Below are 25,590 nucleotides of genomic sequence, written 5' to 3'. Positions count from 1 at the left end.
TGACAGCTCTCAGATGTTAACTGTAGACTAAAACACAGAAAGATTATTGAAAAGGAAATGAAAGAGTTTGAGAACAGGAATCAAACCTTGGAGATTCAGTGGCAAACTCTGAAGAAAACATTGATTGATTCAGCCAGAGAGGCATGTGGTGAGGTTGTGTGCAAGGATAAAAAAATCAGAACTCCCTGGTGGACACAGGAAGTTAAAGATGCAGTGAAGGAAAAGAAGAAAACATATCAAAAGTACCTGGCAAATAAGTCAGCTTTTACTCTTACAGAATACAGAGACAAATGTAAGAAAGCTAAACAGTGTGTAAAACTAGCTAAACAAAAGTCATGGGAGGACTTTGGCAAGAATATAGAAAATAAATATCAAGAAGGGGGCAAAATATTCTGGAGGTTGTTGAAGAAGCTTAGGAATGGAGGAAAGAGTGCTGTAAAAGGAGTTAGAGATGATAAAGGTGACATGAAAACAGGAGAAAAAGATATCCTTGAAGTATGGCGTAATGACTTTGAAAAATTGCTAAATGAAACAAGCAGTGATGACAGCACAGTGATAAAAAATACTGACCAGGCATGCAGTCAGGAATACATATCCATACTTGAAGTAGAAAAAGCCATCAAAGGCTTGAAATGTGGAAAGGCAGCAGGAGTAGACGATATTCGACCAGAAATGCTGAAGTATGGTGGTATAAAAGTCTTACAGTGGCTCTACTGCATAGTTCAGAAAGCCTGGACAGAGGGATCAATTCCCGATGATTGGAGTAGAGCTCTCATAGTACCCATATATAAAAAGGAAAATAAAACTGAATGTGAGAATTACAGAGGTATTTCCCTACTGAGTGTTCCTGGCAAGATCTATGCAAGTATACTTGAGAAACGGTTGAGAAGAATTGTGGAAGAAAAGCTTGGTGAAGAACAAGCTGGATTCAGGCCAAATAGAGGCTGTCAGGATCAGATCTTCACTTTACGACAAATAGTCGAGAAAGCATGGGAATATAACAAAGATCTGTATTTAAGTTTTGTCGATTTGGAAAAGGCATATGACAAGGTGCCAAGAGAGAAGCTATTCAATACGCTGCAGTTATATGGTGTCAATGGGGCATTATATCAAGCAATACTTAGTCTTTATTTGAGTTGTAAGTCAGCAGTTAGAATTGAAGGAAGTACAGGAAGATGGTTTAATGTTAAATCTGGTGTGAGACAAGGATGTACATTATCCCCTCTGTTATTCATTATCTATATGGATCACATTATGAAGGAAAGTGGTATTAAACATGATATCAAAATTGGAGATGTTAATGTCAGCTCTTTGCTTTATGCAGATGATGTTATACTTCTAAATAAATCCGCTACAAGTGTGCAAGATTCTCTGACTAAATTGAATAGCTGTTGTAATAGATATGGTATGAAGGTCAGCAATAAAAAGACAAAGACAATGAAAATAGGCAGAATCATTGAAAATGTCAGCTGTGTTGTGAATGGAGAACCTGTGGAACAAGTAAAAAATTTCAGCTACTTAGGCACAATTTTTACTGAAGATGGTAAATTAAATATAGAAACAAACAACAGAATCAGCAAAGCTGGTATGGTGGGAAGTCAATTGAATAAATTCATATGGAATAAGAGAGAAATTAGTCGGAACACTAAATTAGCTGTATACAAGATAGTGTTCAAACCAGTTTTAACTTATGGATCTGAGAGCTGGGTCAGAAGTAAAACACTTGACCAAAGACTAGAGACCGCAGATATGAGAGTCCTGAGAAAGATTAGAGGCATGAACAGATGGCATCAATGGCAATATCATATTAAAAATGAGGATATTAGGAAAGAACTTGACATTGTCAGCATCCAGGAATGCATTAGCAGAGCTAATCTCAGGTAGTATGGTCACTTAAATAGAATGGGAGAGGAAAGATTAGCAAAACAAGTGTTCTCTGCCAGGTTGGCAGGAAAACGACCCAGAGGAAGACCAAGATATAGGTGGATTGATACGGTACAAAGTACCTTAGATGATAGAAATATAAGATCTGATAATGTTGGAGTCTTGACAAGTAACAGACTGATTTGGAGGAAAATTGTAGATAGGAAGTTAGTAATGATGTAATTTTTTCATGTAGTACTGTCATATCCTGTACACCCCTTGAGGGTACATGGCAGGAATTTGATGATGATGATGATGATAAAAGTTAAAATGAGTGGTAAGTTTTTATCACGTGAACCTTCTATGATTCTTCTGATGCAACGTATCTGTTCTATTGTACATCGTTTTTTTAGAAAACCAACTTGGATTTGTCTTAAAAGTGGTGTTAAGTAAGGTTCTATTCTATTGAATAGAATCTGTGGTTGATAGCAAAGTAATACCTCTGTAGTTATCCATTTTATTAAGACTGCCCTTTTTGGGTATTATTCCAGCGTTTAAAGCTTGATTCGTTATGGCAAGGAGATTGAAATATGTATTATACCCAGCATTTTTGAAAGCTTCTGCTCTAATTCCGTCAATCCCTGGGGACTTTCCTGTTTTGGTTTGATCTATTACTTTTTTTGTTCCTTTTCAGTGAAGTCTTCACAATTTATTGGTAGAGTGGTAGTGAGATGTAGCTGACTTGAATGTTGGGGATTATCAATATTCAGTAATTCTCGAAAGTAGTTTCTCCATTCTTTCATCAAGTTCGAATTTACTGATAGCTGTCTACCATTTTTGTCATATGTGACAATATTTCCACTTTTTGTTTTATGATAACAGATATCATTTGAAAAGTTTTTATAATTTATCATTTGAAAAGTGCTTCTAGTATCCGCAGTTTTATTATAAATTTTCATGTTCCTAGCAGTATTTATTTATTTGATTTTCTTTGTCTCTGGTCATTAGTTCATGTTATTTAAAATGTCTAGTTTATCTTTATTTATTTCATTCCTGTTTAAGCGGTAGAGTTTCCTTGCTTTATTTTTTTCATCTATATATTTTTCAGTTTCAGGGGTAATCCATTTTTCCAAGTCTTTTTTGTTGCTGTTTCCAAGAATTTTGTTGGATGTTATGTTTATTGCTTCAATGATAGTCTTATACTTTTCATTAACTGGATCTTTAAGAATGTTTTCCATATTGCCTTCTAATGTGTTGTGGAAAGATGATGCATTTGTGGGTTATTTAGTTTGTCCCCAGTTGCATTGTTTCTTTTTAGGCTTGTTATTTTTAGAGACTTTTAGTGAAAGTTTAATGTGGACACTGATTATTCTGTGGTCAGAGTTTAGTTCAACCGTGTTATATGCTCGACAGTTCTTGATTGATCTGATCCACTTTCCATTGATTAGTATGTGGTCTATTTGGGAATGAGAACCATTTAGATGTTCCCAGGTCCATAGTCTTCCTTTTGGATGAGGAAATTTGGTTTAGGTGATTACCATGTTATGGCTATTGCAGAAGTTCATAAGAGAATGTCCATTGTTATTTGTGGTTTCAAGATAAGTGTATTTACCCACATTTTTAGTAGTATTGGCATTGTTTTTTTTATCAATTTGGACATTAAAATCACCACCAGTGAGTGTAACATTGTGACAGTGGCAGCCGGTGAAAATTTTAAGTGGGGGTGCTGCATATACAAAATAAAAAAAAATTCTTTTTTTCCTAATCAGTAACCAATTTATTAATAAATAAATTTACATATTAAAAAATTGCTTTATTAAAAATATTTCACCCTCACCATGAACAAACATCAATAATAAAAGTTTCATATCTCACAGAAATAATGCGTGCATGCATACAATTTATCTGTAAGTGACACTGCTCAAACGAGCAGTGTCGTGTCGGAATCATTTGTAATGTGCAATCACAAGCGCAAACGAATATCGGCAAGTCTAGCTGCAATTGGCCGAACGTGATAATTCCAACACTGTTATATCACAGTGCATTTGTTTTGTAATCTAATTATCAACTATTCCATCAATGTCAAAACATGAGCTGTAACCTTTAACATGTTGTATTGCATTTATATAATGTTGTAAGCATTGTTATTATTTATAAACACAAACAAAATTTAATTTTTTCATTTTTTCCTTGGGGGTGCTGCAGTGTCACAGTGCTTATGTACGAACCACCACTGCATTGTGAACTGGGATATTCATGACAGTTCTTTCAGAAAGATCTTTATAATAGGTGTCTTTGTCTTCTAGTGGAGTACATTCTGTAGGAGCATATGTGGATATTATTGTCAGTTTTAGGTTGGTACTTATGGTTATGATGAGAATTCTTTCAGACACTTTTTCAATTGATGTTACTTTTTCCGCTAGTTCCTTCTTGAGCATTATTCCAACCCCTCCAGTGCCATCACTGTTTGCTGAGTTATAAATAAATCTCTATTTTTTGTCAGCTGATGATGTTTCATTCACTACATGATTGTCAGTTCTCCATCTATGTTCTTGTATATATATGATGTCTATGCCGACTTTTTCTGCTCCTCTAAGTAGCTCAAAAAATTTTCCAGTTTTCTTGAGTGTCCGCATGTTGTATGTTGAGAAGATGAGATTAGATTTCCATAATTTAATTTGATCACACTTTCTTGTACCTTTATTCAACCAAGAACTTCCTGGTAGGCTTTGATCCTTGGTATGCATAGTAACTGCATCAGTAGTTGAGGCACAAGTCTGTGTGGAAGTAGCTGATATTATCTCGTTTCCTTTCGTAATCATTTAATATCCACATATTGGGTGATTGGCCCTAATATGTTTTACCAGTCACTTTATCCTACTGGGAATTTACCCAGGGTCTCCAGGAGCACCACGAGGAGGTGTGACCTGGATTTTCTACCCACGGAACCTTTCTCCCTAAGAGTTAACTATAAACAGGACAGTAGATAATCCAGAATCTTAAATCTAATATAACAATTGTTATGTTAAACTAGGACATCATTGTTACTGTAAGAAAACTATCTATATGAAAGAATGTTTCTCTTATCTTAAATAGAATTTAGCTTTGATCTAGTTTCTAAATAATTAATTAATTTTATCTGTTTATTTTTTATATTATATATATAATTTTTTTTTATATTATATTTTCACTAGAGGTCATGCCAGTAGAATAACTGTTGATCAAATCATTGTCACTTTAGCATACTGTGTGAAATGTAACTCAGCTTGTCCTTGTATATACTTCAGATGATGACCTTAATATGAAGATCGAAACGTTGGGAAATTAAAATAATTATTTATAACACAGTTGTAAAGTCCATAATTTCCAAAATGAATGCTGATCACCGTGCAACACACTAAAAGAAAGGTTATATATATATATATATATATATATATATATATATAGGAATCAATTCACCTACATTTCTAAATAACTTAGGGAATTGAAACAACGTAGATCCGAATATAAATTAAATTATACTTTAATAGATATTTCGGCAATGTCACATTGCCATTTTCTAAAGGAACTTACAAAAAGGCAGGTACACACAGGCAATAACAATACAGTAACTGAGAATGAAGATATGAAGCTATCGTTCTGCTAGAAGTCCTGATGGTGCCCTCTGGCGGGCTAAGTAGGCGTTCTTGGCCATTGGGCTGAAGGTCTGCGTATGTATGCCTCCCAAATTTCGGGCAGTCGCATACAACAAAATTTGTTGAGGTTTGGAGAGTTTCTTATGGCAGAGGCTGATTCCATAAATAATCTTTCGAATTTATATTTGCTCCGGTGTATTATTGTTGCCTACTTAGCCCGCCAGACGGCACCATCAGGACTTCTAGGAGAACGATAGCTTCATATCTTCATTCTCAGTTACTGTATTGTTATTGCCTGTGTGCACCTGCCTTTTTGTAAGTTCCTTTAGAAAATGGCAATGTGACATTGCCGAAATATCGGAAATATCTATTAAAGTATAATTTAATTTATATTCGGATCTACATTGTTTCAATTCCCTAAGTTATTTAGAAATGCATAACCAACGTATAAGCCTGTCTACGAGAATCCACCTACATCTTGGTCTTCCTCTGGGAAGACCAAGATGTAGGTGGATTGACACAATAAAAAGTGCCTTAGAAGACAGAAATATAAGATCTAATAATATCGAAATGTTGATAGATAACAAGCTAATCTGGAAGAAAATTGTTGATAGGAAGTTAGTAATAATGTAACTTTTTATGTAGTACTATCATAAGATCCTGTATATCTCCTGAAGTTGTATGTCAAAAATGTGATGATGATGATGACGAAAATCATGCCATCTCAATATAAAATTGACTAAATCATCTTCAAGCGTCTTTATGAAGGTTTTCATGTCCTAGCCAAGATTTGAATATATGCCTTTCTAACCAAAGTGCAAATGTTGCATCACATTTTTGTGAAGGTGCAGTCAGTCAGTGAGGGAATGTAATGTAAAAAAGGTATCAGTTTCAACTACAAATAAGATTACCACATATCATATTACTAGATATAGATAAAATGATTATAAGGAGATGGAGATAATACAAGTAAAAACAAATTTTTTTTATTAAAAGTCCTATACCAACTGAAATAACTGAATTTATTACCTGTCAAATGTTACACCTTTTCCTACTAAAACTATAGATTTTTCTTCTGGTTTTCCTCCTCTGTAAAACAATTCTAGAAATAAAGGAGGTTCTTCTGAACCTTTAGAGACACTCAGAAATGATTCCATTTTTTTATTCTCTGCCCACATTTTGTCCCTGTTGAAAGAAAATTACTCTTCTCAACATATTATTTTTATTACTGGATAAAAATAATTAAAGTTAGTATGCTTAACTGCTATATTAACACATTGAAGAATGAACGATCAACTGAGATTTTTCATTCTGTATGCTCATAAAATTACTTTTCCTATATATATATACCGCAACCCCTCGATTAGTGCGCTTAATGATTCTTTAAAACAGGCGCATTAATCAAAAACGCATTAATTGAATATAATAACCTATGGGAAAATGTATAATTAGTTCCTCAGATTTCTTTTTTGACCCTTAATTTTTTTTTAATTAAAGAATTAGGGTATGTCTCAGGATCTAGTTAAAGGAAAACCATGAAACTCAAAGACAATAAAACATAAAAATAAAAAAAAACATAAGAGTAAAAAAATGTTTACTCTTCTAATACTTAGTGATATGACATCGGTGCGTTCTACGTATGAATGATCAATTGTTCGTATTTCACTTTGTTTTTAAAAAACTATTCCTATGTAGCCACTGAAGATGGTCTGTAATATTCAGACTGAAATATTTGGCAAATTAAACATCATTCTTGCGCTAACGTGTATATATTTCTAATCATTATGTCACAAGTATTGTTCAAAAATCAAATTTTTTGCAATTGCCAAGCTCAACTGTCTAAACATTTCCTGCTTTTCACCCTCTGAGCTTATCCTGTTCTGCCCACTTTCACCTCACACCATATGCTCACAAAACCATTAGTGTCACTGCCTTCCAAATCCTCCACTCTGTGAGGACACAATTCATCACTTATCATAAGCACTACTCCACCACCACCACGTTTGCCCTTCCTATCCTGCCAAAAAAATGCCATACCCTACTATTCCTATTCTTGTCAATATATTGTCTTCGGTCAACCATATCTCTCTAATCCCAATAATCTTTGGAGAGGCTGAGGCTATCAGCACCATTAATTCATCTCCTTTATTCTGGATACTCCTGGCATTTGTATAAAGAAACATCAATACATTGTCAGTGTTTCTATAATTGTCGTTATTTCTTCCTTTTTTCACAAGAGGACCCCCCCACACACACTGATAACTTTATAGTTTCCCTGCACCAACACACTACTTGTCCAGAGTACAGCATCTCTCCAGATGCCTACATCCTTCCTCATTCAAATACAGGTCATCCCTTGCATAATTTCTTTCTGTCTTCAAATGTACTCCAGGCATCCACATAATACAAGCTTCTCTTTTGACACATTCTAGTTATCATACCATTCATTACTGACACTCTTCCCCTCAGCTCTGCATTATCACACCTGGGTCACATACATCTTTCTTCTCACACTTCTTCTGTACAACTCAAGAAATTAATCTCTCAACACCCAATTCACACTGCCTCTCAAGTCATTTTTGCCCATCATCACAATCATCTCATCCACTCTTTCAATTCGCTTAAATGCCATAATCACACTATCTACTGTTCCTCCAGGCACTCCTCTGGCATTCTATTTCGTACTTCATGGATCACTGAGTCTCCATACATCACAAATTTTACACTATACTTTGTAGGAACTTCGATGTGCTTTCTTGAGTCTGCCACAAAGTTCTGCATTTTCTATTCTTGCAGAAAACTTCACCTGACTGAATCAATCAATGCTTTCTTCAGTGTGGCACTTAAGTCTCCAAGTCCCATTCTTATTTTCAAACTGTTTTTTTTTTCATGAATAATATTTTTTTTATATTTAAGTTTACAGTTCTCTTAAAGCTGCTACACTGATTTATCCCCATCATCAGAAACCTCCAGGGAATTACAGACTCACTGAAGACCATACATCACTGCCATAAGTTGTCATATGTTCTCTTGAACGCCTACACACTAAATGCACTCACCACTTCAACAGGCAAACCGTTTTACTAACTCACTGCTCCGTGAGAAAAAATCCTCTTCCCCTCTCTTAACATACATATACTTCACTTCCTGCTTCAAATCTCCTGTATATCCATGTGTTCTGAACCATAATTAAGAAATATTGGTATTAACAATAATGTAGTCAATGAGACTTATTTCTAGTGTCTTCTCTCTATGTGAATTTATGCATATTATTATGCTGGAGCATTATGTTACCAGTGACAAGAACTATTAGTCTGTGTCCTAACAGATATCCAGCAGATACCATTATTATTTGTTTTGTCCATTTCTCCAAATATTCCAAAAATATTTCTTCTGAATGCCTAGTATTTATTTCCTATTCTGGTGTTTAGATCTCCAACAAGGACCAAGTTTCCTTTGTCTTTGTCAGCTACCTTCTCTAATGACTCAAAAAATCCCTTCATGTCTTCCCCAGTAGAATCTTCTTTAGAACATAGACACGAATAAATCTAATTTTCCAATTCCCCATTTTGATGTTCGCCTACATCACTCTACTTGATACTGCTTGCCATTCAAAAATATTTTCCTTTTATTTATTATCGGAAACTATAGCTACTCCTTCCTTTCTCTTGATATCATTATTGCCTGAATATAACATCTTGTATTTGTCATTTAAAAGAATCTCACTTTTTTCTTTCTTTTTTTTTTTGTCTTCTGAATTTTAATACAGGTATCTTAGAAAAAAAAAAAATTAAAATTAAAGTTAAGAAATTAATAATACAGTCTGATTTGTCAAGTTGTAAGTTAAATTTGCTTCATTTTGCATGTCACAAGCAAAAGTTTTGAGATGTTCTTTTTATCTTTGACAGCTGGCATCTTGCTTAGATATAAAATAAATTTATTTAAATTAGATATTAGAGCTTAATTGTAAGTTTGTATCAGCCGAAACAAAATTGAGATGTTGATGCTATTTGTATAAAGACAAATGTTTAAAATATTTGTTTTTATTTGTTTTGTTGTCACTTAACACGTTCGCTGCCACATTCCTCGGGCATAGTTTGTTACCGCACAGCAAGCACTTTCACTTCTACAAGGTCAGTACGAGTTATCTCGTAGCTGGCTTATCAGACAGAATTTTGTTTCATACACCAACTATAAGTAATCTCATATCACACCCCACCTATGTCTTAAATGCACTGACAACTGTGTAACTTGAGTTCAGAGTTCAGTGACGTTCAGCATTCAGTGCAGTAAAATTTATTGTGTCTAGTCTTACAATTATTTAAAATTATCTAAATAAAAACCTTCAATTATGCCATGGCCAGTAAAAGAAAGCTTACTGATGAAGAATTAGAAGCTCACGATAATATGAGCAATGGTGAATGGAATGAATTATTTGGTTCCGATTCTGAAGACGATTATAATCCTACAGGCAACTCTAGAGATGACTCAGATGATGATATATCGTATATATAAATATATGTATATTAAAATGTTGAAAAAACTTAAAAAAAAATTGTTTTATTTGCATTAATAAATACACAGTGTATGCAACAATACCTCTTAAAATATACTATACTTTTGCTGAAATTATTTTCCTTCTACCAAGCCCCCAGACGTGCTCTCCGCTTTATTCACAAGCCAAGGGTCCAAATTAATGTGCTTATACTACGGGTTAATTCGTGCTTAACATAGGAGGTTGGTAATCAACATATGAGTATATTCGTAGTTGGCTTGTGAGGCACATATACCAACTATGAGTATACTCGTAGTTGACAGCGAACGTGTTAAGAGAAACTAAGGTCAATGTAATTCACATTGCAGAAATAATTACGTGAACTTACCTCATTAGTATAATTTATAATCTTTCTTCCTTTCATATTTTAAAAGTGATAATTAAATAAAAATAAAGTGATAATTTGAACTATGAAAAGAGCTTTTGTCAGCATTTCAAGAACATCATTTTATAATAAATTTACTTTAATCCTTTATCCAAGTGTGTGCAAACAAAGTTTGCGCCTGAGAGTATCTTCAGGACTGGGGTAAAGTGGTACAATATCGGGTGACTCCTTGCAAAGGTGGAGCAAGATACTAACACTCCTATCTCAGTATCCACAAGGAGATGTGTTTTGCATTAAGGGAGGAGACACTACCCAGACTAGTTTCGACCTTTATTGAAGTCTCTTCAGTGGGAGCTAGGTCCAAGTGGAGATACCAAGGCAGAGGCATTAGCAAGGTTATCTCCTCCTATAGGAGCTGCCAAACGATGTGCCACCTTTTTAATAAATTATTCTGGATTTAGAGAAAGATGTTGAAAGTTTATTTTTCACTTGGTCAGACTATAATAAATTTAGTTGAATCCTTTATCCAAGTGTGTGCAAACAAAGTTTGCACCTGAAAGTATCTTCAGGACTGGGGTAAAGTGGTGCAACACCGGGTGACTCCTTGCAAAGGTGGAGCAAGCTACCAACACTCCTATCTCAGTATCTCCCATAATGCAAAACACATCTCCTTGTGGATATGTATAATGTTATGCATTAAGGGAAGGACCACTACCCAGACTAGTTTCGACCTTTAGTCTCTTTGCATTATGGGAGATACTGAGATAGGAGTGTTGGTAGCTTGCTCCACCTTTGCAAGGAATCGCCTGGTGTTGTACCACTTTACCCCAGTCCTGAAGATACTTTCAGGCGCAAACTTTGTTTGCACACACTTGGATAAAGGATTAAACTAAATTTATTATAGTCCAAGTGAAAAATAAATTTTCAACTTCAAGAACATCGCTAAAACCAGTAATGGCAGTGCACGTGGACTCAAGTGGAAGTTGCTCTACTGTGTTTCCAAGCAGGTATAGGGTGAAAAGAATGTTAAGGAGCTTAGCTAAGCATTCAGCTGTTCAGAAATATGAGAAGGGAACACAGCAGCAGGAGGAAAACTGTGATTTCAGTATATGAAGAATGAACAGAAATTAGAAGAAAAGTTAGAAATGGAAGACCGAGAGAGAAAAATCCTGTAAAACGAGATGTGTGAAGTTTACTGTGGGTTTTAACCCATTATTGGATTTATTCAGTGAAAACTGAAAAAAAAAAATTATTGCTTTCCAGTTCATACAGAAATGAGTCCAGCAAAGTTTGACTCTTGTTTTAGTATTTAGGATTCTCAGTCTGATAAGTGATTTGAAGCTGATGATATGGTTTCAGTTGTTTCTTCAATGAAGTATGCTGATTCTTTCATACAGAAAGTGAATTCATTCTAAAGCAATACTGTTGATATTATTATTATTATTATTACGTGAAACCTCCAGGGAGTCCAGGACTCATCGTGGGAGAGCACACTACTCTGTCTCGCAAAAACACATCTCATCCTCTCCACTACTATTTAATTATCCAACTATGACACTACTATCAATTTTAAATACACATTTGTGTATTTAAAAACATTCTCTCTCTGACTTCATTATTGTGCATACACGTGTGCTCACAATCTTGTGTATGCCAATACTGCATAGCAGTGCAGTGATAGTCAGATAGGTTATAACTTAGGTTATTATTGAACTGAATGGGATTGAGATTTCTTTAGATTCTACTGTCTTTCTCTCTAATTCATCGTAACAACAGAAAATATTAGTAGACTTGTCCCATAGTACTGGATGGGTGTGGTTCTCTTCATTAGAATTTGTGGAAAACAGAACATGGCTAGACAGAGCACTGGCTCGCGTTCTTCCGTAACTTATGTCTCTCTGATGATCTTCGATGCATAGCTCAATGGATTTCTCTTTCTGGCCAAAGTATTATTTATCACAATTGCACCAAATCTGGTAGACACTGGGATACTTGAGATTGTTATGTCTAGGTTTAAATCTGCTCAGTAAGGAGCGGAGTTTCTGTAGAGGTGTGAATAAAGTCCGTATGTTGTACTTTCGAAGAACCTTGGTCAATTTGGGAGAGATGGAGCTGATGTTAGGTAGAGAAACATTATCTTTAACACATGTTGTATCCTGATTATGGCGAGAAAGTAGATTGAACAGGAATTTATTAATAGTTTTCGTTAATAGCTCAGTCTCGTCATTATCTCCAAAAAAAGTTTGGAATCATTTCGACACTAGGACGTCGGGCTTGTTCCCTTCTTTATGACAAGGAAGAACTAAACAAAGAACTTAATTTCCTCCAGACTACATTTCAGCTGAATGGCTATTCCCAAAAAACTATTAACAAATTCCTGTTCAATCCACTCCCTCACCATAATGAGGATACATGTGCAACATCTGTCATGTTGGACCATCATTTTGTTTTAAGCCAATAAGAACACAGTTTGGTCAACTAAATTCCAAACTGTCAACCCATCTTTATTTATTCAGTATTCAAGTAAATACCTACTAACAGGGCATCCACGAGAAGGTGAGGAACTGACCATTATGTTAACAAATATCTCTATTTGAATCTTAGGCTTAAAACTACTTTCCTTAATATTGTAGTCCACACATTTGTAGAACTTACATTTAATAACCATAGAGATATGCATTATACCTGATTTAACATCCAACTATATCTTTTCATCCTTTAACTCAAACTGCTGATGTGCCAATTCAAATATGATAGATTTACAAGGTTGTAAATCTATCATACATTTCAGTATTGTGGTGGACTGAGGCTAAATAATCCAGTTGCTTGCTCTAGAGACAAAACAGGGTAGTTTTCAGCCATTTTAAGCCTCCAATAAACAGGCTGGTTGTCTCACCACTGGGTGAGAATAAAATCATATACTAGTTAAAGACATTCACGAGCATCCATGCTTCAGTGGAATGCAAACCCAGAGTTAGAGTGGTTATGCCATTCAGTCAGCCAGGCTGGGGGGGGGGGGATATTTCTTTGTGTAACGTTCCATTTTGCACTTCAGAGATTGATGCTTAATTAGAGATCTTATATTTATATTCTATTTTCTTTCCAAAGTCTTCCCATGATTTGTTTAACTATTATTAAATATAATAAATTTAGTTTAATCCTTTATCCAAGTGTGAGCAAACAAAGTTTGTGCCTGAAAGTATCTTCAGGACTGGGGTAAGGTGGTACAACACCAGGGCAACTCGTTGCAAAGGTGGAGCAAGCTACCAACACTCCTGTCTCAGTATCTCCTATATCTCCTATAATGCAAAACACATCTCCTTGCGGATATGTCTAATGTTATGCATTAAGGGAAGGGCCACTACACAGACTAGTTTCGACCTTTATTGAGGTCTCTTCAGTGGGAGCCAGGCCAAAGTTGAGATACCAGGCAGAAGCATTAGCAGGTCATCTCTACCTATAGGAGTTGCCAAATGGTGTGCCACCCTTTTTTAATAAATTACTCTGGATTTAGAGAAAGATGTTGAAAGTTTATTTTTCACTTGGTTAGAGTATAATAAATTTAGTTTAATCCTTTATCCAAGTGTGAGCAAACAAAGTTTGTGCCTGAAAGTATCTTCAGGACTGGGGTAAGGTGGTACAACACCAGGGCAACTCGTTGCAAAGGTGGAGCAAGATACCAACACTCCTGTCTCAGTATCTCCTATAATGCAAAACACATCTCCTTGCGGATATGTCTAATGTTATGCATTAAGGGAAGGGCCACTATACAGACTAGTTTCGACCTTTATTGAGGTCTCTTCAGTGGGAGCCTGGTATCTCAACTTGGGCCTGGCTCCCACTGAAGAGACCTCAATAAAGGTCGAAACTAGTCTGTATAGTGGCCCTTCCCTTAATGCATAACATTAGACATATCCGCAAGGAGATGTGTTTTGCATTATAGGAGATACTGAGACAGGAGTGTTGGTATCTTGCTCCACCTTTGCAACGAGTTGGCCTGGTGTTGTACCACCTTACCCCAGTCCTGAAGATACTTTCAGGCGCAAACTTTGTTTGCTCACGCTTGGATAAAGGATTAAACTAAATTTATTATACTCTAACCAAGTGAAAATAAACTTTCAATATTTTTAAATATAATTTAGCTTTCCTACATTTTTGTTGTGTGTGTGTGTGTGTTACTAACTAAGAACTTTACATACAATTTTTTCTTGTTTCTACTATGAAGTTCTTATTTTTCTATTCTCTCAGACAACTTCATCACACAATTTCTATAATATCTACTTATGTCACTCATTTCTGTCACCACTGAAACCAGAGATAGTTATAATAAAATCACCCAGCTCATCTCATTTTCTACACTTCATGCAAATACACACACACACACCCTCATCTCTTATCTGCATCTTTTTAAATGATGGGCAGCATGTTGCAAAACGTTGTATGATGTTGTCCAAAACACTATCTTTAAGTGGTGGCAGGCTGGGCAACATGTCAGTAAGGTGATACAGCAGCCACTATAATCAATAAAAAGAAATGGTACAAAACCTACACAAAGCAATATATCAGAAAAGTACTTCAAAATACAAACACACCACATTCAATTACAACCCACTTAGATTAAATTTACCCTAAATTTATAATAAAATTCCTAATAATTAATATCAAAACTTTTTTTTCTTTCACCTCACACTGCACGATATCTAGTTCTTTGCCCTCTGACAGGCAATTTTTTAAAGCAAAAATCATAAACCAACTACTATCACCACTAAATTGTAAGTAGACAATCAGGCTTATTATCATTAATTTATATTTGCTTAAGCTAGTTTATAACCATGCTGAGATCTAAAAATATATAATATGATTATTCAAATTCAGAAAGAAGTTACCAAGAACTTGAATCATTTTAAGTATAGATGATAAATATGAATATTAACAATTAAGGCTATCTTATTTTCATAAAATCCAAATAGCTTATGACTTCTTATATTTTGAATTCTACATAAATTACCAGCTAAACTACACCCAGTTTAGTTAGAAAATTATACAGAATTATTTATTGATAAGAAATTTTTCTTGTCTATTTTATATGAGGTGTGACAATTTAATTCACAGAATGCACCCATAAAAAAATCTATGTTCGGAACTATACATTAGTGGCCACTGTTACCTTCGAAGTAGTCCCCCTTGTGTATTTATACACTGGTTTAGATGGTGTTCTCATTTTTGTAAACAGGCTTGGAACTCTTTTCCAGAATACTCTTGAGTTCCTTTATCACATTATGCTGGATATCAGCGATGTCAGAAAATCTTCATGCTTTTAGCACAGTCTTTAATTTTGGAAACAGCCAGAAATCACAGGGAGTGAAGTCAAGTGAATAAGTAGGATAACCTAATTCAATAATCGAATTTTTTTCACAAGAAACTCTCTTGCGATGAGCACACTATGGGTTGGCACATTGTTGTAATGGATGATACACTTGTCAGGCCACAATTCAGGTCTTTTTCTCTGAACAGAATCTTGTAATCTTTTCAGCATCTCTAAATAGCATTGTTATTGACCATTTGTCCCTGTTCAATGAATTCGTAGTGGACTATACCCTTGTGATCAAAGAAACATACCGAGCATGATCTTGAACTGTGAACATGACATGCGTGCTTTTTTTGGATGTGGCGAACGTTTTCCACTGCATGCTCTAACATTTTGTTTTGGAATCGTACTGGAAGCACCAGGTTTCGTCACCCATAATTACTCTCGGAAACAAATGCTTATTTGCAGAAAGATTAGTCACAACTTGAAGCTGCTGCTGCCGCTTCTGTTAGTCCATCAAGATCCAAGGCACAAACTTCGCAGAAATCTTTCGCATACCCAATTCTTCAGTTAAAATTACCCTGACTGTTTCTCGATTCATTTGCAATTCATTAGCCATTAATCACACACTAAATTGTTTGTCAGACTGTACCAAATCTCGCACTCTGTTCACATTTGCGTCCATCAGTTTTGTTTTTGGCTGTCCACGTGGCTTTGGGGTCATCATTCACATCTTCTTGCCCACCTTTGAATCTCTTATGCCACTTTCAACAGCTCCGATGTTTCAGTAGTAGTTTTGCTGATTTTCACACAAAATTTGATGTTAACACACTGCTTCAAATTTCGATCACACATTTTTATGCCATTGCCAACTAGCAAATGGCTCAATCGGCTTGAGGTTTACGCCGGCATTAGTTAAAACATGTACAAAGACGATTACTCACGTGACTCCAACCAAATCACAACACGGCTCTTCTGGGAATTAAATTGTTACACCTCATCTATATCAGTGGCATCGTGTGCCCATTTCGGTTGGGTGTGCTATCGTGACTTATGTAACTCGCGCTACAAAATTCATGTCTTTGACCATATGATTGCATTTTTATCGATGTATGAAAGTTTTAAGAGTGTGTAGTGCATCAGTGCTCTCATCTTAATTGGTCTAATGCAATTAATTGTAGAATAACTTTGAATACTTTAAAGTTATCCTATCCTGCATAGACTTGGTTACAATTAATTGTAACCAAATCTGCACAGAGTAAGAGACAATGTGCTTGCTTTAAGATACTCTATATTAGAAAACAATAACGAAAGAGAATGCTATATTTGGTTGGTATATTTGAATTACTCAAATGTGTAAAATTTGGAAGAAGAGGACGAGGCTTACCTCCTTCCACTATAAGACTGTTTCCCATTGTAAATATTGGCAAAAAAGTTATAAATTTATAGAAAATTATATATTAAAAGCTTGTCTATATGATATATAAAAACAAGCTTTTAATATATAATTTTCTATAAATTTATAACTACACACTACACACACACACACAAACCCGATGAAAATCAGAAAACAAAAACAGCAACTCATGACAAATGATGATGTTCAATTGGATTAACTGACACAATAACCAAGCACAGCCTCTAGGTGCTATCGTCTCAGAGCTCACCCTGCCTTGCCTTCTGAGGAGTTTAAAATTACTAGAATGCTAAGAATTCGACCCACTGTGCCATCTGTACATCTTTTCAAAAGGCTCAAAGGTGTATGTATTTTGAACACACACCTGGGCTATTAATGCGAATGTGATGCAATGTTTATGCATCAAAAAGTATCCTTTTTATGAAGCATTAGCATATTGTGTTTACTTTTAGAAATCACATGAAGTCTGAAAACAATTAGGGCAGCCATTAATGGGAATAAATGCAAAAATATAATATCGGTGATATTGATATTCAGTGGATGAGTACGGCACACTCTGAATATTCACCCCTCATATATATATGACTTTATTGGACTATAGAAATCATGAGCAAAAAATTTTTCAGTGAACTAATTTAAAAGGAACTAACCAAAAACTCTGTACATTTACCTTATGATAATTTCTATACCAAGTGGCTTTAACTTCTCAGTGACAACTTCAGCAAACTTTGTAGGTGTCAAAATATTGGCAGGCATTTCCATTAACTGGCGAGCAAAATTTTGCCCAGTGGCTTTTGTCGTCCCAGTTCTCCATTCTGCCTCACTGTTAAATGAAATCAATCAATAAATAAAACATTTAGTACATAGGTATATGGTAAAATCAGAACTTTCATTAATTTACACAGCTGAATACTTTTTTTCCTCCAATGCGAAATTATCATTATCAAAACGTTGGGGGAGAAAGATTCATCATGGGAGGTCCCACTGTCACACAAATAGCTCATGTCTCTACATCCTCTATGTGTTTCTTGTCTCTATGTGCTCACCACACTCTCAGGCAATGCATTCCAATCATCCACTACTCTCATGTTAGGGAAAATACATAACTTTTGTTTATTAATGCTCAAAAGTTTCATCATGGGCAGGGGAGGGGAATGGAATCACTTGGCACTGAAACCTTCATTCATAATTGGAAAAAAGACTTCTTCTGCACAGCACGTATGGAATATGAAGAACTGACCAAGGTTGGTGAGCAAAAACCCTTCTCTAGAGACCAAACATGGAACTTTTTCAGGCCACCAATAAGCAGAATGGTTGTCTTACACGAGATGGTGAAAATCGTCTACCATCTAAACATATTCGAAATCACCTGTGCCAGTAGTAGAATTCAAATCCATAGCCTGTTGGGGAACAGAAGAATCATCCACTTGGTCAACCAAGTAAACAACTAGTGTTACCAATATAAACTTAGATAACACGTAACTTGCCACAAATTAAATGAACTTTGATCCCATTTTGTTTAAATCAATATTCATATTTATCTTTAGTTCTAATTTTAGAAACAATACTTATGTAGATTAAAAGTAATCCCTAACTTTTCAAGTCTTCATTAGCATAAGCTAATTGATTTAGCTTATCATTAATATATGCAGTAAAATGGTTCTAAGAGAATCGATCACCCTGTCCTCTATGGATGTTAGTGGCAGTTTTGGGTGTTGGATGGGAGATTTAAGAAGTACTGTTTCTCAAATCTTAGGAAGTTTCACAAAAATCATATTTAAAAAGGTTTGCTCTTTTAAATCTGCTGCTGATTCAAAAAAAAAGGCTGAGGTCTACCATATTTGTATTTGCTGCAGTGAAGTATGATTAGTCATTTTTCATTTAATTCTGTGCAAGGTGTTAAATAATTTTTTTTCACTCCATTAAACTTTAACATGAACTTCATCAAGCACATAAGCCTAAATACACCAGTTCTGACAGTTCATAAGATCTTAATGTATTTCTAATATTTATTCTGATTTGAGGATAACCATGAGATATCAGTGAAACTGTTTAAGTTGCTAATAAATGCCAATTTTATAATCAGAAAAAATTAATAGTGCCAAGCTATATTCAACATATGAAAGGTAATGAAAGAAAAACTTTTGAAATTACATTACCCGCGCTCTTTATCAAAAATATTCAAAGTAACTTTGGGACTTCTAGATGATTCTTTTTTTAGCTCATCATACACAAATAGATTAAGATTTCCTCCTTCTGCAGCAGCTAGTTATTAAAAAATACAGCTTAACATAATAATCTCTTCTAACAAAACTTCAAACTGAAACATAAATGAAATTTCTATGGTTAGCATAATAAAAATTATAAAATACATTCTCATTTACTGCCCCTTCATATAAATAAAATTTAACTTGATTTTATTGATATTATCCCTTTTTCTTTCTTTCTTTTTTTTTTTTTTAAATTTAGCATTTTTTCCCTAATTTTTAATGAGTTTTTTTTTAAATAATCTTCAAAGTGCAATTCCTGTTTTTTTTTTTTTCCCAATGATAATCAAGCCATACAGATATGATAATCAAGGTAGGCACTCTATCCAACTCTCGATGCAGATCTTAGCCTAACAATGGCCATTTCAGAGATATTGATTGGTTTATAATTGCATGCTTTTTAACTCCATCCATGTATAATGAAATTATTATACCCTAAACTCATCAGGAACTGTGCTGATGTGGAGACCCAAGTTTTATAACCAAGTCAAAGGTACTGCTAATTCTTTTGCACATTCCTTTAGCATTCTTAGTAATATCCCAACCAATAACACTGCAGTGTTAGAATTGGGCACTTGCAATACTTTTATTACCACCAACTCTCAGCATTTAGATAGCTAATGGATCTGCCTAGGATGTATACCTTAATAAATGATCACCCAATAACTGCTATTTCTAAAGCTATTTCCAGCATCCTGGCATTTTCCAAGTTTCTGCATTCACTAAGATTATTCTTGCATAGTTAATTTTGCTTATACTTTCCATATAGCAAAAATTTTCTTTCAGATTTCCCTTTGCCTGTAAGGCTAAATGCTTTTCATAGTCTGATTTCACCTTGCTGATGTGTTAAAGATGAGAATATGGATCTGGATGGGCAGAAGTTGCATCTGAATGCCTTGGTAATGGATAGAAAGTTCACTTGTCATTTCAAAGGAGGTTTGATGCACTTGGCCTTAAAAAAAAAGTCTGTTTTAGATTGATTGATGCTCTTGTTGCAGTTGATCTTTACTATCTCATAGGTTGAATGAGATGCTGGAGTTCTGGTTTCAAGTTGCAATATGCTGAACTATTTGATGCCACACCATTTAACATGTTGGAAGGTTTGGATAGTGATCTAGGCTTTTTTGGTGGAATGGAGAATGATGCCTTTCATTCCAGTAAGAGTTCTTTCAGTTACTGAGTTGGAGCAGGTATCTAGATTCTGAAGAGCATGAACAGTAATCAGTCCCAGAAAAGGAGTTGAAATTACATAAGTTATCCCATTTGATACTATTGTAATGCCAAAGTATATGTGATTGAGAGTGACTAGTGAAGAGTATTCTCCAGAAAAGGAGACTTGGATAAAGTTATACTCTGAATTACCAAGGAGATATCTGACAGTGTTGGGAAAGTGGAGACGATGATCTGGTATTCTTGTAGGCAGATGGACAGCTTGTGTAAGATTGTTACAAACAGCAAATATCTCTGTCTTTTCCAGCATCCTGAATGATGGAACTGGGAAGGAGAAGCCATTCTGAACTGTGAATGTTGAAGCCCCCAAGGAAGACAAACCCAATGTTTGGGGGTATTTGGACTGTAGGTGATCAAGCTTCAGCATTCAAGGTTAAAAAAAAATTGTGCCACTTATAGATTAGTATCAAAATCTTGATCAGAATTTTTATACAATAACCATTCTGCACCATCTCCATTATCCTATCAAGATTCCACTGTTGTATGATATCTGTTGAAATATAGGTGTAAACATAGGAAAATGAGGTGGTTTGAACGTACACAACATATATGGTAAGATTTTTCTTGTCTTTCTTTTTTTTTTAATTATTTTTTGGGGTTGAACATGCTATGAGAGTAACCAATTTAGTGATTAGTCTCATAGCATAGAAGTTTTGAAAAATTTCTAAGAGCTGATTAAAAATCAAGAAGTGTTGTTTTTCCCAGTTTTTACATTGCACATTTTCTGAGAATTTAGAACTATTATATCTAGAATGTAGAAAATGAACTTTCTGTACCACTTCAAGACCTTATGCTCATATTCAATAGAATTTTTCATGTCTATGACTTGTAAGCTGCTTGCATATTCTCACTATATTCTATTACATAATGAAACTTCATTACTGGCTGATTAGTCTACTTATCTCTCTTTCCTGATGATTTCATGCATTTTTTTTGTGGTGTAGTTAGCAGAGTTAGCATGTGGACTTCCCACTTGTCTGCCACCTGATCCATCAAGTTATCAGCATCTGCCTCTACTCATTCCTATTCTAATTTCCCCATGAATTTTGGCATATCATTTTAGTTTTTTCTAACAGTCCCACATGCACTGGTTTTGTTTTGTTTTTTTACAACCAATCATAAAGGAGAGGACCTGAATACTAATTGTCTACCTGCAAAGTAAGGTCTTCTTATAAATAGTATACCACTGTAAATAGTTACATATATCTAGGAGGAAAAAGACAATGTGTCTCATTGGTCAGAGAATTTCTTCTGCTATGTGCATCAGTACAAATATGTTCCTCCAGATAGCAGATGCAGACAGAGAAGCATCTGAGTTGAATTGAATATTCATAAAGATGTTAGCATATGTTTGTGATATTCAAGTGTATTTAAATAAAAAAGTTATTTTGGCAGATATTTTTTAATGTAAAAGCACACTTGAGAATGCCTGAGCTCAGCAAAGATGCCATTTTAAAGTAGAGATAACTCAAGAAGAGATAACTCAAGCTTAGCAGTGAAAAAAGGTTATTTTGGGTGATACCCCCAACCAGCATTTGATCATATTATATCATATTTGTTTGTGATTTAAGCCAATAGAGAATATAATTTTATTGGTCAAGGAGATACTTAATAAAAGGACATATTGTGAGATGGCGAGGATTAAACTATAAGTCAGAAACTGATTCAGTTCTCTCCATTCTTTACAGACTAAGTGGAGGTCTTCCCAGTTATCTTGCATATGCATGTATATGTATATAAATATTCCACACAATGACCTTGATATGAAGGTTAAAACATCAAATTAACAATTTTAATTAAAATTCAAAAAAGCACAGTCTATGCTCACTAAAGCAAATCCCTTTGGATCAGACACAGTGCAAGATTTGCTATAGTGAATTTAGGGGGGAAAAAACACTACTATACCACAAAACAAATCACAAGAAATAAAATAAAACAAATTGAGATATAAAATAAAATAAATCACGAGAAGTTGAAAAAAGGAAATCAGAGGAAATAATGCAAAAGAAATCATGAGAAGCAGAAAGAAATTGAGAGAAAGAAACAAAGCAAAAGTAATCATGAAAAACTTAACAAAGAAAAATCGTGGGGGAACAGAATAAAGGAAATGACAGGAAATTGTACACTGATGACAGAATAGAAAGGATTGTCAAAATCGTGTATAAAGCACATACAATGACAACATGATAAAGTACAAATACAAACAAGGAAAGACATAAGAGAGATCTAGAAGAATAGGAAATTATAAAAATGAAAATCAGGAATGAACATTTAAATTTTGAAAGGCTATCTTAAATTAATGTCACTTAACTGAAATCTTCATACTAAATATGTGCAGTTTCTGTACCAGTAAAATTAAAAATAACATATAAGCTTCATCAGTAAGTCAACTTTATACTTGGTCAACTTCATTACAAAGAGGAAAGGACACAATTGATTAACATTAGTCTACATTAGTCATCCTGGTGTTTAGCCAACGTTTGACAGCTTGAGGAGAAGAGGAAAAGTGATTAATGCAGCTGATGTGAAATAAAGCATTGCACAATTCAGAGATTGAGACTCTATCATCAGATAAAAACCATGAGCAACAAGCAATATTCATTGCTGTTAGAATGGCTTTCCATTCCTCCAGAGTCCAATTTGTATGTGAGATAACTGTAGCTGCCACTGCACATGATTATTTATGATCACGGATTTGTAAGAGTGAGAGCTCATCAAAAAATTGTCATATGGAGCAATATCCTATGACGGTGTGCTGAAAAGTTGTGATAATCACCATGAAGGAATTGAGGTAGAACCATGCAACTTACACATTATTCTACATACAGGGTTTTAAGATATGTTCTTTCTTGTGGTTATATCAGTTGCTTTAATATCAGTTTTGTTCTACATGTTTACCAGAACTTTTCAGCCCCCACTCTCATATATACACAGATACATGCAAACCAGACAATGTGTAGTTCAGCTGTAATGGCGCTGCAAAAATCTCACATAACTGATTTACTTGTTATGTTCATTTTTTACAGATTTACTTGTTATGTTCATTTTTTACAGTTTCATATAAACTGAGTGAAAAATTCATTAATCAGAAATAAGTTTTTGTTATATGACAAGATAATATATATGTATTTGTGTTGATAATATATATGTAAAAAAAAAATCTTTATATACACTGCTTGGAAAGAAGTCAACAGACACACTCATCAGTAAGGTGCATCATACCATTCAACATGTCACCTGTTTACAGCCAGTATAAACTGGAGGAATATGATGCTTCCTAGTCATGAAATGGCTTCAAGAGGGGCACTGATGGTGTTTGAAAGAGGCGTTGTGATAGAATGTCATATCACAAGTCAATCTGTTTGATAAATTGTTGGAAAATTGGGTCATTCCAGGTCAACAATCAGTGATACCATACTAAGATGGAAGCACAGGGAGTCAACTGCAAGTGCTACGGGCAGTGGACGACCCACCACACTCAGCGAACATGACCATAAGATGCTACGAAGGATAATATGCAAAAACCGTCATTCGTCAGCCAACATGTTGAATGCAGAGTTCCGGGCACAGGCTGGAACATGAATCTGTACAAAAATATTCAGAGCCGAGGCTCACAACATAGGTTTCCATGGTAGGACATTACCCATACCAACATACAGGATCATCTTCAGCAGTGCAACAGCATGCGCAGTGGGATGCAGAAGCTTGGAAAGCTGTATTATTTAGCAAAAAATCATACTATACTCTCTACTGAGCAGATAGACAGGTGTGGCAGATGCCTAGGTGAACATCTCTTACCAAAATGCGTAACCCTATGAAATTCGAAAGTGATGGTGTGATGGTATGGTACTGCTTTCCCTCTGTTTGCGACACCATCAACATCGAACTCCACGAGATTGAAATGAACATTCTGGACAATGCAATGCTTCCTATTTCTATGGAACTGACCATTGTCTCTTTCAGTAAGACAATGTACCATGTAATAAGGCTGCTGCTGTAACTGTATAGTTTGTGGACACGAAAGTCATCACATTTGACTAGTCTGTACAGAGCTCTGATCACAACCTAATTCAATATCTGTGGGATGAACTAGAGCATCACATGAGGTTAAGGGGGCATCCACCCCACAACAGGTCAGGACCGCATTACTTATCTACAGGAAGAATGGTCCAAAATTCCCATTGATCACTATCATACAGTTGTGGAAAGTATTTCCTGTAGGATTTCTGCAGTCACTACAGCAAAAAGAGGTCCAACATCTTATTAAGGTGGATTTCATGGCTATTTGTTCCTCACCTGGTGTCTGTTGACTTTCTAAGCAGTGTATAGTTGGTTAAAATGTTTCAGGTTTGCCTGTGATGATGATTTATTATATTTGTTGGTTAGAATGTTTCAGATTCATATCCATGATGGTGCATTGACTTCAAGGATCAACATGTTGTGTATTCTAAAGAATAAAGCTCAATTATAAAAATAATAAAATATTTAATATAAGAATATAATTATATATACATATAATTATAATATAATTATATACAACAAATACAATTCTCTATAATAAGAAATTCTCTCTATGGAGGTCTGACATTCATACTCTCTTTAGAATTATAATTAGTAATTTAATTTCTACAATTCTGCATATATCTGACTTCTCATTATACATGCAAAGAATAATTAAATGGTCATTCTAGAATTGGATTACGAGTTCAACAAAATATATCTTCCACTCTCTAGCTCACTGTTAATAATTTTTCTGTGTGCAAAAAAGAAGAAAAGCAACACAAGCATAAATAACATATTTTCATTCACTTCCGTTCTGCATTCATTAGGATGTACTGTTCAATGTGCTGCCCTTCCCTGTATGCCACAAACTGCATCCCTTGCATGCATTCAACTGCAGAACACAGCTAGTTGGGATGATGTTGTGCATATGCTGTGTTATGTTGCCTTTCAGTGCTGGTAAGTTATCAGGATGATCCCGATAATCCCT

At 34.9% G+C, this 25,590-nt stretch overlaps 1 protein-coding gene across 2 annotated transcripts in view; it reads right to left on the bottom strand.

Annotated features, from left to right (window-relative positions):
- LOC150106468 (cytosol aminopeptidase-like) overlaps positions 1 to 25,590 on the bottom strand; it is a 245,362-nt gene that overhangs the window by 144,845 nt on the left and 74,927 nt on the right. For both annotated transcript variants that reach the window (XM_090393141.1, XM_090393142.1), the window contains 3 exons: positions 19,263 to 19,368; positions 17,774 to 17,926; positions 6,528 to 6,683 (listed from right to left, as the gene is read on the bottom strand). In XM_090393141.1, the coding sequence (XP_090249267.1) occupies positions 6,528 to 6,683; positions 17,774 to 17,926; positions 19,263 to 19,368 (415 nt within the window). The remainder of the gene's footprint in view (positions 1 to 6,527; positions 6,684 to 17,773; positions 17,927 to 19,262; positions 19,369 to 25,590) is intronic.

The sequence above is a fragment of the Typopeltis vanoorti genome, chromosome 5, assembly GCF_054136105.1.
Source record: "Typopeltis vanoorti isolate ZY-2024b chromosome 5, IOZ_Tvanoo_1.0, whole genome shotgun sequence".
NCBI classification, from domain to species: domain Eukaryota; kingdom Metazoa; phylum Arthropoda; class Arachnida; order Uropygi; family Thelyphonidae; genus Typopeltis; species Typopeltis vanoorti.
The sequence above is the reverse complement of the archived record's forward strand: the minus strand, read 5'-3'. Positions and strand labels throughout refer to the sequence as shown.